Source organism: Cherax quadricarinatus, chromosome 64, assembly GCF_038502225.1.
Source record: "Cherax quadricarinatus isolate ZL_2023a chromosome 64, ASM3850222v1, whole genome shotgun sequence".
Taxonomy (NCBI): Eukaryota; Metazoa; Arthropoda; class Malacostraca; order Decapoda; family Parastacidae; genus Cherax; species Cherax quadricarinatus.
In genome coordinates, this window is record NC_091355.1 from 3,978,386 (window position 1) to 3,991,777 (window position 13,392).

The 13,392-nt window shown below is 40.4% G+C and overlaps 2 protein-coding genes across 3 annotated transcripts in view; one reads left to right on the top strand and one right to left on the bottom strand.

Moving 5' to 3' along the window:
- Nucleotides 1-13,392, bottom strand: part of LOC128700069 (uncharacterized) — a 195,113-nt gene that overhangs the window by 68,870 nt on the left and 112,851 nt on the right. The window lies entirely within an intron of this gene.
- LOC138854600 (AF4/FMR2 family member lilli-like) overlaps nucleotides 1-13,392 on the top strand; it is a 45,996-nt gene that overhangs the window by 27,572 nt on the left and 5,032 nt on the right. Inside the window, exon 1 of one of the 2 annotated variants that reach the window (XM_070098729.1) lies at nucleotides 7,392-7,736. The exons of the other annotated variant lie outside the window; for it this stretch is intronic. Coding sequence (XP_069954830.1) covers nucleotides 7,622-7,736 — 115 coding nt within the window. The 5' untranslated portion in view covers nucleotides 7,392-7,621. Of the gene's footprint in view, nucleotides 1-7,391; nucleotides 7,737-13,392 lie in introns of those variants that run through there. 2 annotated transcript variants of the gene reach the window in all.

The window sequence follows — 13,392 nt, forward strand, 5'->3', positions numbered from 1 at the left end:
CCGTTGTCCTGACAAAATCTTATCTATTTCAGCTTCCATTCATTTCAGATCCCATTTCATGTATATTGTAATTCAGGTTAGATTAGGATTGGTTAGCTTAGGCTTAATCATGTTATAAAAACGTAGATTTAGTCACAAATAAGGGAATTAAAAAAAATGCTCTGGTTTAGCTTAGGGTATGATAAGTTATGTAAACGTATATTGAACCACAAATAAATAAATAAAAAAAAAAAGAACACGATATGTCTGGTAATGTCCAAGTCTGAATAAGGGATTGAGACACCTCTCCCACGAGCCCTCCTAGGGCGGGGAAGGTGCCAGAGCCAGAGCTTGCTACCACCTGCAGCTCACAAGGCTGCCATTCCCATGAGCCCCTCTGGGGCGGGGAAGATGGCAGACCAGAGGCCTAGCTTCTCCCTACGAGTCCCTTGAGGGCGGGGAATGGGGCTAGGCCTGGGGACAGTTGGTCTCGGAAGATGAGGAGGTGCTTGTGCCTCCTCCCATGGGAGACATAGGTCTCAAGCCACTCCCAAGACGGAGCCAAGGCCGGGTCACCATCTGGAAAAGTCCCGGGCCGGGAGAGTACCGGCGCATCATGAACAACAATAACAAGTCTGAACGTCAATCACTTAAGGTGCAAGAATGATCGTGAGAGTAACTTGAGTGCTGGGTATCGATGTCTCAAGCAGTGAGTGTCAGAAAGTTGGTGGGTGTTGATGGCATCAGCAGTATGGTGCATCCAGGGTGGAGAACTCGGCTCTCAGTCGATCAGTCGAAATAACCTGGGTTCGATCCTCACCCTTTTCCCCCATCCCGTGAATTAAAGCAGGATCATAAAAAGAACACTACAATAAGTCTACTGGTCTATGCTAGGCAAATACGTGAAATAAAAGAGCACAGTAAGTGTACTGGCCCATGCAATCCAAAACCTTTGGTGAGGAACGGTGTCAGACGCCTTCTTACTCTTCCCCCTAAAAAGCAATGTACCCGCCCCTCTTATTTTCGCTGTATCTTCTTTATCAAAGAATTGCAGTAGGTTCGTGAGGCAAGGCTTCTGCGTCCATGACTTTGTGTTAGCTGTTGTTTAGGAAAATATGTGTGTATGTACTCACTAATTGTTGTTGCAGGGGTCGATTCATAGTTCCTGTCCCTGCCTCTTCACTAGTCACTACTAAGTCCACTCTCTACCTGCTCCATGAGCTTTATCATACCTCATCTTAAAACTATGTATGGATCCTGCCTACACCAAATCACTTTGCAGACTATTCCACTTCTTGACAACTTTATGGCTGAAGAAGTACTTCCTAACATCCTTGTGTGTGTGAGTGAGAGATGTGTACATGGCAGTTAGGTGTGGTTGTTGTTAGTGAAAGCCAGGACCTCATTAGATTTGGGTGATTTTAGTTTGTATATTATTAGATTATTTGCATAAATACTTAAATCAGTGCGGGTTCTTCCACAAGTTACGTTTTTTGTTGCTTGTTTAAAATGTTAGGGTAAACTAATTTTTAAATGTACCTAATTATGGATTAATTTCCATGGCATAAGCTTAAAAGTCGTGAAAAGACACAGGATGCAGACCGAGCTCTGATTGGGAAAACGCTTTGCTCTCTGCTCTTTGTAGAGCTTCATTCGACGACGCTCTACATAGAGAAATGTTCCAATAAAAACGTCTGTAACTTGTGTCTTTACCTTAACATAATAAGTGGTCTTAGATAGCTAGTATGTTAGATCCCATGGGTCTCTTTCTCTTTCTCAATTTCCCACCCTTTATATTTCCTATTTTTTTCTGGAATATTTCTGTGTTTTATCAGAGAGAGAGAGAGAGAGAGAGAGATAAGGCTGTGTCAAGTACACAAGAGGGAACGTAGCCACCAGTCAATATTTTTTTAAAGACTAATAACTCTGTCTTTATCCCAGCTGTGCCTTAGTGTGATAGTGAGTGTTAAAGTGAGAATGTGAAAGTAAGAGTGAATGTGAGAGCGAGAGTGAATGTGAGCAAGGTTAGCACAGGTTTATGTGAGAGCCTGCCATAAATGAGCAGTCATACATGTGTATCTTAAGGCTACTAATGACAGCTTTTTGTTTTTAACTCTCTAATGTGCTGTGTTGAAAATTATATAAAATACCGACAAGTTGAAGATTAAGACACATGTGCAACAGCTGGGTGTCTTTATTGTTGAAATGTTTCACCTACACAGTAGGCTTCTTCAGTCATATATAGAGGCAACAGGTGTAGTAGTGAAATGAAGATGATGTAATCAGTCCATCAACCTTGGGGAAATAGTATTTGAGGTGGTCAGTCCCTCAGCCAAGCTGAGGGGCTGACCACGCTTATGTCTTCAGGCTAAGGGACTGACCACACTTGTCTCCAAGCTAAGGGACTGACCACACTTGTCTCCAAGCTAAGGGACTGACCACACTTGTCTCCAAGCTAAGGGGCTGATCACACTTGTCTCCAAGCTGAGGGACTGACCACACTTGTCTCCAAGCTTAGGGACTGACCACACTTGTTTCCAAGCTAAGGGACTGACCACACTTATGTCTCCAGGCTAAGGGACTGACCACACTTATGTCTTCAGGCTTAGGGACTGATTACATCATCTTCATTTCACTACTACACCTGCTGCCTCTGTATTTGACTGAAGAACCCTACCGTGTAGGCGAAACGTTTCAACAATAAAGATACCCAACTGTTGCACACTTGTCTTAATCATCAATTCCCTAATGTAACATCTTTCTATTGTGAATTTTTCTGTGTTGTTTCATGCTTACGTCCTGTGGATAGGTTGGTAAGCCTAGTTTCCTGCATTTTGTGTGTGAATAGGTTTCTAAGCCTATTTTTCCTTCTTTTGAATGTGGATAGGTCTCTAAGTTTGGTTTTCTGCATTTTGAGTGTGGATAGGTTTCTAAGATAAGTTTCTCTTCTTGTTTTCTGTATGAAGTGACTGGTAAGCCTGTTTTTATTTTTTAAGGTTTGTAACCTGTTATGGTCATTTTTTTTTTACTGAGGTTGGTTAGCATAATTTCCCATTTTCTTTATAATAAAATTTTGTCGGATATTTTTACTCTTTTACTTAATTTGTGCTTTTTTGTGATGTATTATTAATTGTAAGAGAATCTAGTTCTTTTAAATAAATTTAGGTTATATTTTTAGGAAAATGCAAATCGAATGCATTTTTATTACATTTTCTGAAGAATTTTGATTTTCTTTCCGCAATTAACTAACTGTGGTGTCACTATTTCAACTGTATTGAAAGTTTTCTTAATATATATATATATATATATATATATATATATATATATATATATATATATATATATATATATATATATATATATATTAAAGAGTTTATTGCATTTATGACACTCTTAAAGGAAAACTAAGATTTGTTGAATATTTTTAGGAAACAGATTTATTTGTCTGGAAGATTGTGATAGGTTGTTTTTAATGTTTTATTAATTGAAGTGGTTTTGTCGACACTGCTCACTTGAACATTCTTCCCTTCAGGGAGAGAATGTTGTCTCCCTGAGGGAGACAACATTCTCTCCCTCAGGGAGACAACATTCTCTCCCTCAGGGAGACAACATTCTCTCCCTCAGGGAAACAACATTCTCCCCCTCAGGGAAGCAACATTCTCCCCCTCAGGGAAACAACATTCTCTTCCTCAGGGAAACAACATTCTCCCCCTCAGGGAAGCAACATTCTCCCCCTCAGAGAAGCAACATTCTCCCCCTCAGGGAAGCAACATTTTCCCCCTCAGGGAAGCAACATTCTCCCCCTCAGGGAAACAACATTCTCCCCCTCAGGGAAACAACATTCTCTTCCTCAGGGAAACAACATTCTCCCCCTCAGGGAAGCAACACTCTCCCCCTCAGGGAAACAACATTCTCCCCCTCAGGGAAGCAACATTCTCCCCCTCAGGGAAGCAACATTTTCCCCCTCAGGGAAGCAACATTCTCCCCCTCAGGGAAGCAACACTCTCCCCCTCAGGGAAGCAACACTCTCCCCCTCAGGGAAACAACATTCTCCCCCTCAGGGAAGCAACATTCTCCCCCTCAGGGAAGCAACATTCTCCCCTCAGGGAAGCAACATTCTCCCCCTCAGGGAAGCAACATTCTCCCCCTCAGGGAAGCAACATTCTCTTCCTCAGGGAAGCAACATTCTCCCCTCAGGGAAGCAACATTCTCCCCCTCAGGGAAGCAACATTCTCCCCCTCAGGGAAGCAACATTTTCCATCTCAGTGAAACATTCTTCCCTGAAGGGAAACAACATTCTTCCCTTCAGGGAAACAACATTCTTCCCTTCAGGGAAACAACATTCTTCCCTGAAGGGAAACAACATTCTTCCCTTCAGGGAAACAACATTCTTCCCTTCAGGGAAACAACATTCTTCCCTTCAGGGAAACAACATTCTTCCCTTCAGGGAAACAACATTCTTCCCTGAAGGGAAACAACATTCTTCCCTTCAGGGAAACAACATTCTTCCCTTCAGGGAAACAACATTCTTCCCTGAAGGGAAACAACATTCTTCCTTGAAGGGAAACAACATTCTTCCCTGAAGGGAAACAACATTCTTCCCTGAAGGGAAACAACATTCTTCCCTGAAGGGAAACAACATTCTTCCCTGAAGGGAAACAACATTCTCCCCATCAGGGGAACAATTAACAAAAGTTACACAAATTTTCGATATTTTAATTGTTAATTTTGTACTAAAACTAACCTAGCAGGGTAGTAAATTATCCCAATTTTACAATAATTTACATTATGTTAAAGAGCCTAATTTTCCTAATCTAAGAAGTTTGCATAGCTAGTTAACAGCTAGTTAACAGCAGAAGGCCTACTGGTCCATACAACATAAGAACATAAGCAAGAAGGAACATTGCAGCAGGCCTACTGGCCCATGCGAGGCAGGTCCAATTATCCTACCGGCTTAAGCCAACACCCTAACCTAGTCAAGTCAGGTCACTTTCACTTAAGGAAGGAGCACGGCACGGCTTAATTCAGGGAACTGGAGCACAGATCTAGTTCCCTAGATCAAGAGCCCCTCACCAGCGTCCAGGAACCTTCCTTGAGGGAGCAGGTCCTTAAGTAACAGTTACATGAGACTATAAGTCTCGTGTTAATGTGGCTTTTCGGAGGCTTGTTTGAGCCCCCAGAAACAGTGAAATGTACTTATTCAAATTCGAAGATAATTTATGCAAATTAAGGCATTTTATGTTATGTAATTTTTAGGAAATTTGGGTTTGGTTGCTGTGTTAGTTTGGTTCAAAAAACTGCATATAAAAAATTTGTATTACAATATTTCGCTGTTTTCCTTCAAGAACAGGATGAATCTACACATTTTGTCCAATTTTTTTTCCCTTCGGGTAAATATTCTTTATTTCTAGGAATAAGTAAATGATTATTTTTTACTCTTTAACCTCGTGAGGTAAATTTTTTCGATATTTGTATTGGCTGATATAAATTTTCGTGAATTTCAGAATGTTTTAAGTAATTTGAATTACAATCACAGACTAAGCTATTTTTTTTTTTATCAGGGTTGCATCAGGGTTACCATTGCGGATACTTTCTCCTGAAGTTGAAAACTCGTTTTTTTTTTCCTTTCGCCCTGTTATTTTTTTTTTTTTATATCTCTGAGCTTCAATATATCAAGAGTTTTTTTTTTATTTGGATCATATTCCATCCGTCAATTGAAGTTGCCAGGCCTTTGAAAGAATAGTATTCTCATACATCCACTTGATGATCTGAAAACAGAAAACTAATAAATGGCCTGACGAAATATATGGAAAAGCAAACCTTACTAAACAAGCACAAATAACCCGCACATAAAAGAGAGAAGCTTACGACGACGTTTCGGTCCGACTTGGACCATTGACAAAGTCACACTGTGACACAGTCACACAGTGTGACTTTGTGAATGGTCCAAGTCGGACCGAAACGTCGTCGTAAGCTTCTCTCTTTTATGTGCGGGTTATTTGTGTATCGTTCCAGTCACGGTATTGTGCCTTTTTGTTATTTAGTTATTTACTTACTAAACAAGATTATAAGGTCGGCATTTTCGTGTTTGCTGCCGTTGGTTACGACTATTGGAAGTTTGGATGAGGTTGGCTAGACGTTAACCGAGTTATATACACATACATATATGGTATATAGGCGGGACCAGGAGCTGTGAATCGACACACACACACACACACACACACACACACACACACACACAGAGGAAGATGTAGAAAAAAACGTAGACAGAAAACCATGATAAAAATGAAATGGAGGGTTGGAAGATAATTAGGTGACAGCAATATGAAATGATTACCGTAAGTAGAGAGATTATTATAATCAAGGGGGAAGCGCTAAACCCGGAGGATTATACAGCGCCTGGGGGGGGGGATGTGGAAGGCATTCAGGCTTAATTCGGGGAACTGGAGCACAGATCCAATTCCCTAAATCAAGAGCCCCTCACCAACATCAAGGAACCTTCCTTGAGGGGATAAGTAGAGAGAGAGAGAAAACAAGGAAGGTAACAAACTAGGATGATTAAGAGCTCAATAGACCATTAGAGAAAAAGAACTAATATAATTGGTAGTATCAGGACTAACAAGTGTACATCAATTTTCTCAGATAACGGCCGGTAAGAAACGGAATAAAACGAAAGAAAAGAATTGGCAGAATGATGAGTACTTGGAAGTCAAACAAGGGTGACATTGTTAGACACACAAGCCAGTTAGTTTGTTCAATCTGTCGACTGTACGTGATTATGACTGCAGTTATTCACCCGGGTGTAACAATCAAGAATATTGTACTTAGTAGCTAAATTAGTGATTAAAGTTCTCCCTGCAGACACTGAGAAATACGTAACACAGTGAGCAAAGTTATAACTGAATAAGCTAGGTAACGTTACGGTAGTTAGCAAACTTAAACCAAATAGAAACTGAATTTATTAATTTAAAAACTAACTAGGAGATATACTATAATGGATGTATTGTAGTAAGCTCATAATAAACCCAACGAAAAGTCCCTTTTATGTAATTATGCTGATTTTTTTCTTTTATTTCAAGGGAAAGTGAGCCAACTATGAGGTAGATGGAAGTTTATTTTGCCACAGGTACACATAAGTACAATTATCATCCATAGTGTAAATTACTTAATTAAATAACCTATAAAAAAGTCAAAGTGATTTATTTCCATTGGAGTCCTTGATCATATTTATGGTGTTTAGTGATCTTTAATATAGTTTCACACTACCATTAACATACTATCTTTAATTAACATAGTTTCACACTTCGATACCATCATTAACATACTCTAGCTGGGGGTGGTGGGGGGGGGGGGAGAAGTCCTGTGTCCGGCTCTGCCGGGTTTAGGTCAGGGGTTCTACCTCACCTAATTGGGAAATTATTGTTCCCATTTCTGGTGTTGGAAGAAAGTTTATTTCCTCTTAGTTTCCAGCCCAAAATTGGAGCAATATACTTTTCCCATATTACTGGGTTTTGGTGGACCTTAAACCCCACAGCAACACTGGCAGTCATCAGGGGAACACTGACACTTAAAGTATCTGCTGCTACATGTATGACCTCGGGAAAATCTACTCTCACTGTTGACGAATTTAATAGTTTATATCATGAGAGAGATGTCCATTGACTGTGAAGAGGAATGCTCCAATATTGAAGATATTGAGATGGTGAATTTCACCGATTTTGAGCTCACTTTGAGATATTTGTTCACGGAATTTAAAGGTAAAAGTAACTGTAAGGGGGGGGGGGAGGGTTAATGACAAAAATACACAGCAATTACTTAATCTAGTAGTTTTGGTTATATTTGATTAGATTTTATTGCAAACGCTTTTTACGGAGGCTCCTGATTTCCTTTGGTAGTTTCTCAGGTTTATTAATTTTTTACTTTTGGTTAATATTGAATTCGTGGGCTCGGGTTTACCATATAAATTCTCCAATACTAAGTAGTTTATACAATAAGAACAGTTATACTTTGAGCCTATGGGTTGAATTATCAATGTTTGGTTACCCAAAAGGAAATGTAATGCAACTTAACCTAACCTAGAGTTTGACTCTAAATCTGGGTTAAGTTAGGTTTAATACCCTTTTTTTCTCATACAGATGAATAGATCCTTTGCATAAGCAAAAAATATAGCCATCCTCAATGCATAACCCATTTCATATTTGATGAGTTACATGTAAAGTTATTGCTAAGCTCAGAATAGATCTCCTAAACTTGGTACAGTATTAACCATAGTTTTCCATGAGTGTTAAATTTTGTTATGTCTGTTAGGTACAGTTATTCATATACAGTCATAGGGTTTTTTTCTTTTTATTAGAAATTGCAGAGTTTCATTAAGTGCTAAACCTGTGTGGGTCACTCAACAGAGGAGTGGCAAAGGCTTGATCTTCTGTCTGCCAAATGCTGGACATCTAAAATTGGCCAACTCCTGTTATCTTTCGTGATAACAATTTAGTCTCGTTGGTGCTGCAGATTTGGGCTGGGTGAATCCTCGTTTAACATATCGTGTACATCAAACGAAACTGCGAATCTCCACTTAGCATGTCTTGGTTGCGGAAAATTATGGTAATCTAAATTTGGACACGCTTCACATTAAATTGCAAGATCAACTTTACTGATACACTTTCACCTATGTCATTCATTGTTTTACATTTTTGGCATTTATAAATTTTCCCCCTTTAGTCACATTGATACTGCCTCTTGTTTGGGATGTTTTTCACATTTATTAGTAATGTTCTTGTACTGTACATAGTTTTATGCTGTGTCAAATAAGCTGTGTGATTCTCGGCAGTTTAGTGCTTAATTTGAATATGTATTATTATCTGTCAAGTAAGGAAATACATTTTGCACAACTGTACCTTTATTATAATGTACAGTACTTAGTGTACTTATTTATTGTCCCAGACCAGGCTTTCTGGTTGATGGCTTAAACAGGCAGGTTATTAGAGGTAGCAGCATCTTTTCCAGTGCAAGCACTTCAGCCAGGCTGATCAGGAATTGTGTTGAATTTAGGCAGTATTGTGTATTTTACAAAACTTGGCATATCTACACCATGCAATAAATGGTTATTTCTTTTGCAAATTGTTATTTTGAGAAATATTAACAAAAATATTACCTTTATTATTCCCCAAATGCTGCATCAGCACCAGTCATTGGTTAGTATATGAGTTAGTCATTGCATCTGGTCACTAGTAGAGAAAATATAAACGAAGATTTGCCAGTTTTATTACTGCCGGTAATGGAGTAAGTTAGGTTCTATTATGGCAGGTTATGACGGATTACGTTAGATATACCTTTGGTATACCTTTGATGAGTTTCAAGAGTTTTTCTTCTCCCAGAGCCTGGCCTTGGATCAGACTCATCTGGTGCTTGCCTGGTCAACCAGGCTGTTGCTGCCTACTGACCCATATATCCATCACAGTCTGGTTGATCAGGGACCTGGTTCAGTTTCCTCACAGATCCTGTACCTTCAGGTCAGGTTGCTGAGACTTTTCATTTTCTCTTAATCTTTACACCTTGTACGTTGAAATGAAGGGACAAATACCACATCCCCATAATCTTTTAAATATACGTATTCACTTCACTGTGACCTTCCATAGCCTCACATTAACTGATCACATGTACTATCGTTATTTATTCTGCTATTTCCATTGATATTTACTCTTAAATCTGTTGGTCTCAGATAAGTGGAAACTGAACTATCTGGCAATAGCTTGCTAGTGATTATCCTCCATATATTTCACCATCTGTCATACACTATGCACTGGATTGTTTACAACATTGTTGTAATCTCCAAAATTTAAAATCACTATTGGAGACTCACTATTTATCAATACCTTTGTCACTCACTGTATGATGATGGTTCAGTCAATTGTAGGCACCTCTTCCATGCATGTCTCTCTCTGAACTTTTCTTCTCGATTAAATTTTCAAGGTATTTTCTGTTATTTGGGTATCTCACTCTGTGGACAATACAGTGGACCCCCGGTTAACGATTTTAATCCGTGCAAGAGGGCTCATCGTTATGCGAAATAATCGTTATGCGAATGAATTTTCCCCATAAGAAATAATGGAAATAAAATTAATCCGTGCAAGACGCCCAAAAGTATGAAAAAAATTTTTTTTTACCACATGAAATGTTAATTTTAATACACACAAACTGAAAAAGGCATGCACAATTACATGACACTTACTTTTATTGAAGATCTGGTGATGATTGATGGGATGGGAGGAGGGGAGAGCATTATCTTCTTACTGTTTAGAAGGGGAATCCCCTTCCATTAGGACTTGAGGTAGCAAGTCCTTTTCTGGGGTTACTTCCCTTCTTCTTTTAATGCCACTAGGACCAGCTTGAGAGTCACTGGACCTCTGTCGCACAACAAATCTGTCCATAGAGCTCTGTACCTCCCGTTCCTTCAAGACTTTCCTAAAATGGGCCATAACATTGTCATTGAAATAGTCACAAGCACGGCTTGCAACAGCTGTGTCAGGGTGATTTTCATCTATAAAGGTTTGCAGTTCAACCCACTCTGCACACATTTCCTTAATCTTTGAAGTAGGCACAATGGATTCCACAACTGGCATAGGCTTCTCAGGGTTAGCCCCAAACCCTTCAAAATCTTTCTTAATTTCCATACTAATTCTCACCCTTTTTACCACAGGGTTGGCACTAGAAGCTTTCTTGGGGCCCATGGTCACTTATTTTCCAGAAACAGCACCGAAAATACTGTAATAATACGAAATATTCCGAGTGTATGCTTGGATGTTACCGCGGAGGCTGGCTGGTAAACAATGGGACGGAGCGGCACATGTGAGGCTGGCTGAGGGCACATTGGACGCGTCTCGGACAAAAATCGGTATGCGGGTTTTTAATCGGTATGCGGGGCAAAAATTTTGCGATAAAAGTAATCGTTATGCGGAAAAATCGCTATGCGATGCCATCGTTATGCGGGGGTCCACTGTATAATTCTCAGCCGAACTTTTTCATCACATGTGGGTAAACAGCCACTTGCTATATAATGATAACCCAAAGCACTGTGTATACCTGGAGAGGGTTTTGGGGGTCAATGCTCCTGCAGCCCAGTCTGTGACCAGGCCTCATGGTGGATCAGGGCCTGATCAACTAGGCTGTTACAGTTGGCCGCACGCAACCCGACATACAAACCACGGCCTGGCTGGTCAGGTACTGACTTTAGGTGCCTGTCCAGCGCCTTCTTGAAGACAGCCAGGAGTCTATTGGTAATCCCCCTTATGTATTATGGGAGCCAGTTGAACAGTCTAGGGCTCCCTCACATTTATTGTGTTGTCTCTTATCGTGCTAGTGGCGCCCCTGCTTTTCATTGGAGGGATGTTGCATCGTCTGTAATGTTAAAGCCTAGTTTCTAATGTTTCTCCTCTGAGACTTGTCCTAGTTTTCTCTTACTTTCTAGTACTTTCCAACTTATATGTATTAGTTTTGTCCCACTTTTGTGTGCTGAGCATTGATCTTAGACTTCCTTTGTCTGTTCTACATTTACTTTTCATCACTGATAGCTACTGTATATGCCACCTTGGTAACAGTTATGGGAACACACTGGCTGAAACTTAGCTCTGCTCTACACTAAACACTATATTTTATTTTTCTCTTCAGAAATTAATTGATATTCCCTTTGTGTTTTCAATATGTGTATTTGCACTCTGCAGGTTCACATGCATATTTTCTGCACTCTATCCCCTCAGGACCCAGCAGAAAAGCACTAATTGTCCAGAGCTCATACACACACACACACACACACACACACACACACATGAATCACAGGGATGTTAGGAAGTATTTCTTCAGCCACAGAGTAGTCAGTAAGTGGAATAGTTTGGGAAGTGATGTAGTGGAGGCAGGATCCATACATAGCTTTAAGCAGAGTTATGATAAAGCTCACGGCTCAGGGAGAGTGACCTAGTAGCAATCAGTGAAGAGGCGGGGCCAGGAGCTTGGACTCGACCCCCGCAACCTCAACTAGGTGAGTACAACTAGGTGAGTACACACACACACACACACACACATGCGTGTTCTTTCTTGGTAAATGTATATTTTTGTTAGTTTTCCCAACTGCATGACATGAGGAATACTTTAGTGGGATACCCTGAGATATTTCTCACAACATATAGCTATCTCTTCGGCAGAAGCAACTTAATTGAACATCTTAAACTAAAATTTATCATGAAAATATGCAGAGGATAGCATAGTAGAGGATAGGATAGCAGATGAACAAGGAGGCTTTAGGAAAGGTAGGGGGGTGTGTGGACCAGGTGTTTACAGTGAAACATATAAGTGAACAGTATTTAGATAAGGCTAAAGAGGTCTTTGTGGCATTTATGGATTTGGAAAAGGCGTATGACAGGGTGGATAGGGGGGCAATGTGGCAGATGTTGCAAGTGTATGGTGTAGGAGGTAGGTTACTGAAAGCAGTGAAGAGTTTTTACGAGGATAGTGAGGCTCAAGTTAGAGTATGTAGGAAAGAGGGAAATTATTTCCCAGTAAAAGTAGGCCTTAGACAAGGATGTGTGATGTCACCGTGGTTGTTTAATATATTTATAGATGGGGTTGTAAGAGAAGTAAATGCGAGGGTCTTGCCAAGAGGCGTGGAGTTAAAAGATAAAGAATCACACACAAAGTGGGAGTTGTCACAGCTGCTCTTTGCTGATGACACTGTGCTCTTGGGAGATTCTGAAAAGAAGTTGCAGAGATTGGTGGATGAATTTGGTAGGGTGTGCAAAAGAAGAAAATTAAAGGTGAATACAGGAAAGAGTAAGGTTATGAGGATAACAAAAAGATTAGGTGATGAAAGATTGAATATCAGATTGGAGGGAGAGAGTATGGAGGAGGTGAATGTATTCAGATATTTGGGAGTGGATGTGTCAGCGGATGGGTCTATGAAAGATGAGGTGAATCATAGAATTGATGAGGGGAAAAAAGTGAGTGGTGCACTTAGGAGTCTGTGGAGACAAAGAACTTTGTCCTTGGAGGCAAAGAGGGGAATGTATGAGAGTATAGTTTTACCAACGCTCTTATATGGGTGTGAAGCATGGGTGATGAATGTTGCAGCGAGGAGAAGGCTGGAGGCAGTGGAGATGTCATGTCTGAGGGCAATGTGTGGTGTGAATATAATGCAGAGAATTCGTAGTTTGGAAGTTAGGAGGAGGTGCGGGATTACCAAAACTGTTGTCCAGAGGGCTGAGGAAGGGTTGTTGAGGTGGTTCGGACATGTAGAGAGAATGGAGCGAAACAGAATGACTTCAAGAGTGTATCAGTCTGTAGTGGAAGGAAGGCGGGGTAGGGGTCGGCCTAGGAAAGGTTGGAGAGAGGGGGTAAAGGAGGTTTTGTGTGCGAGGGGCTTGGACT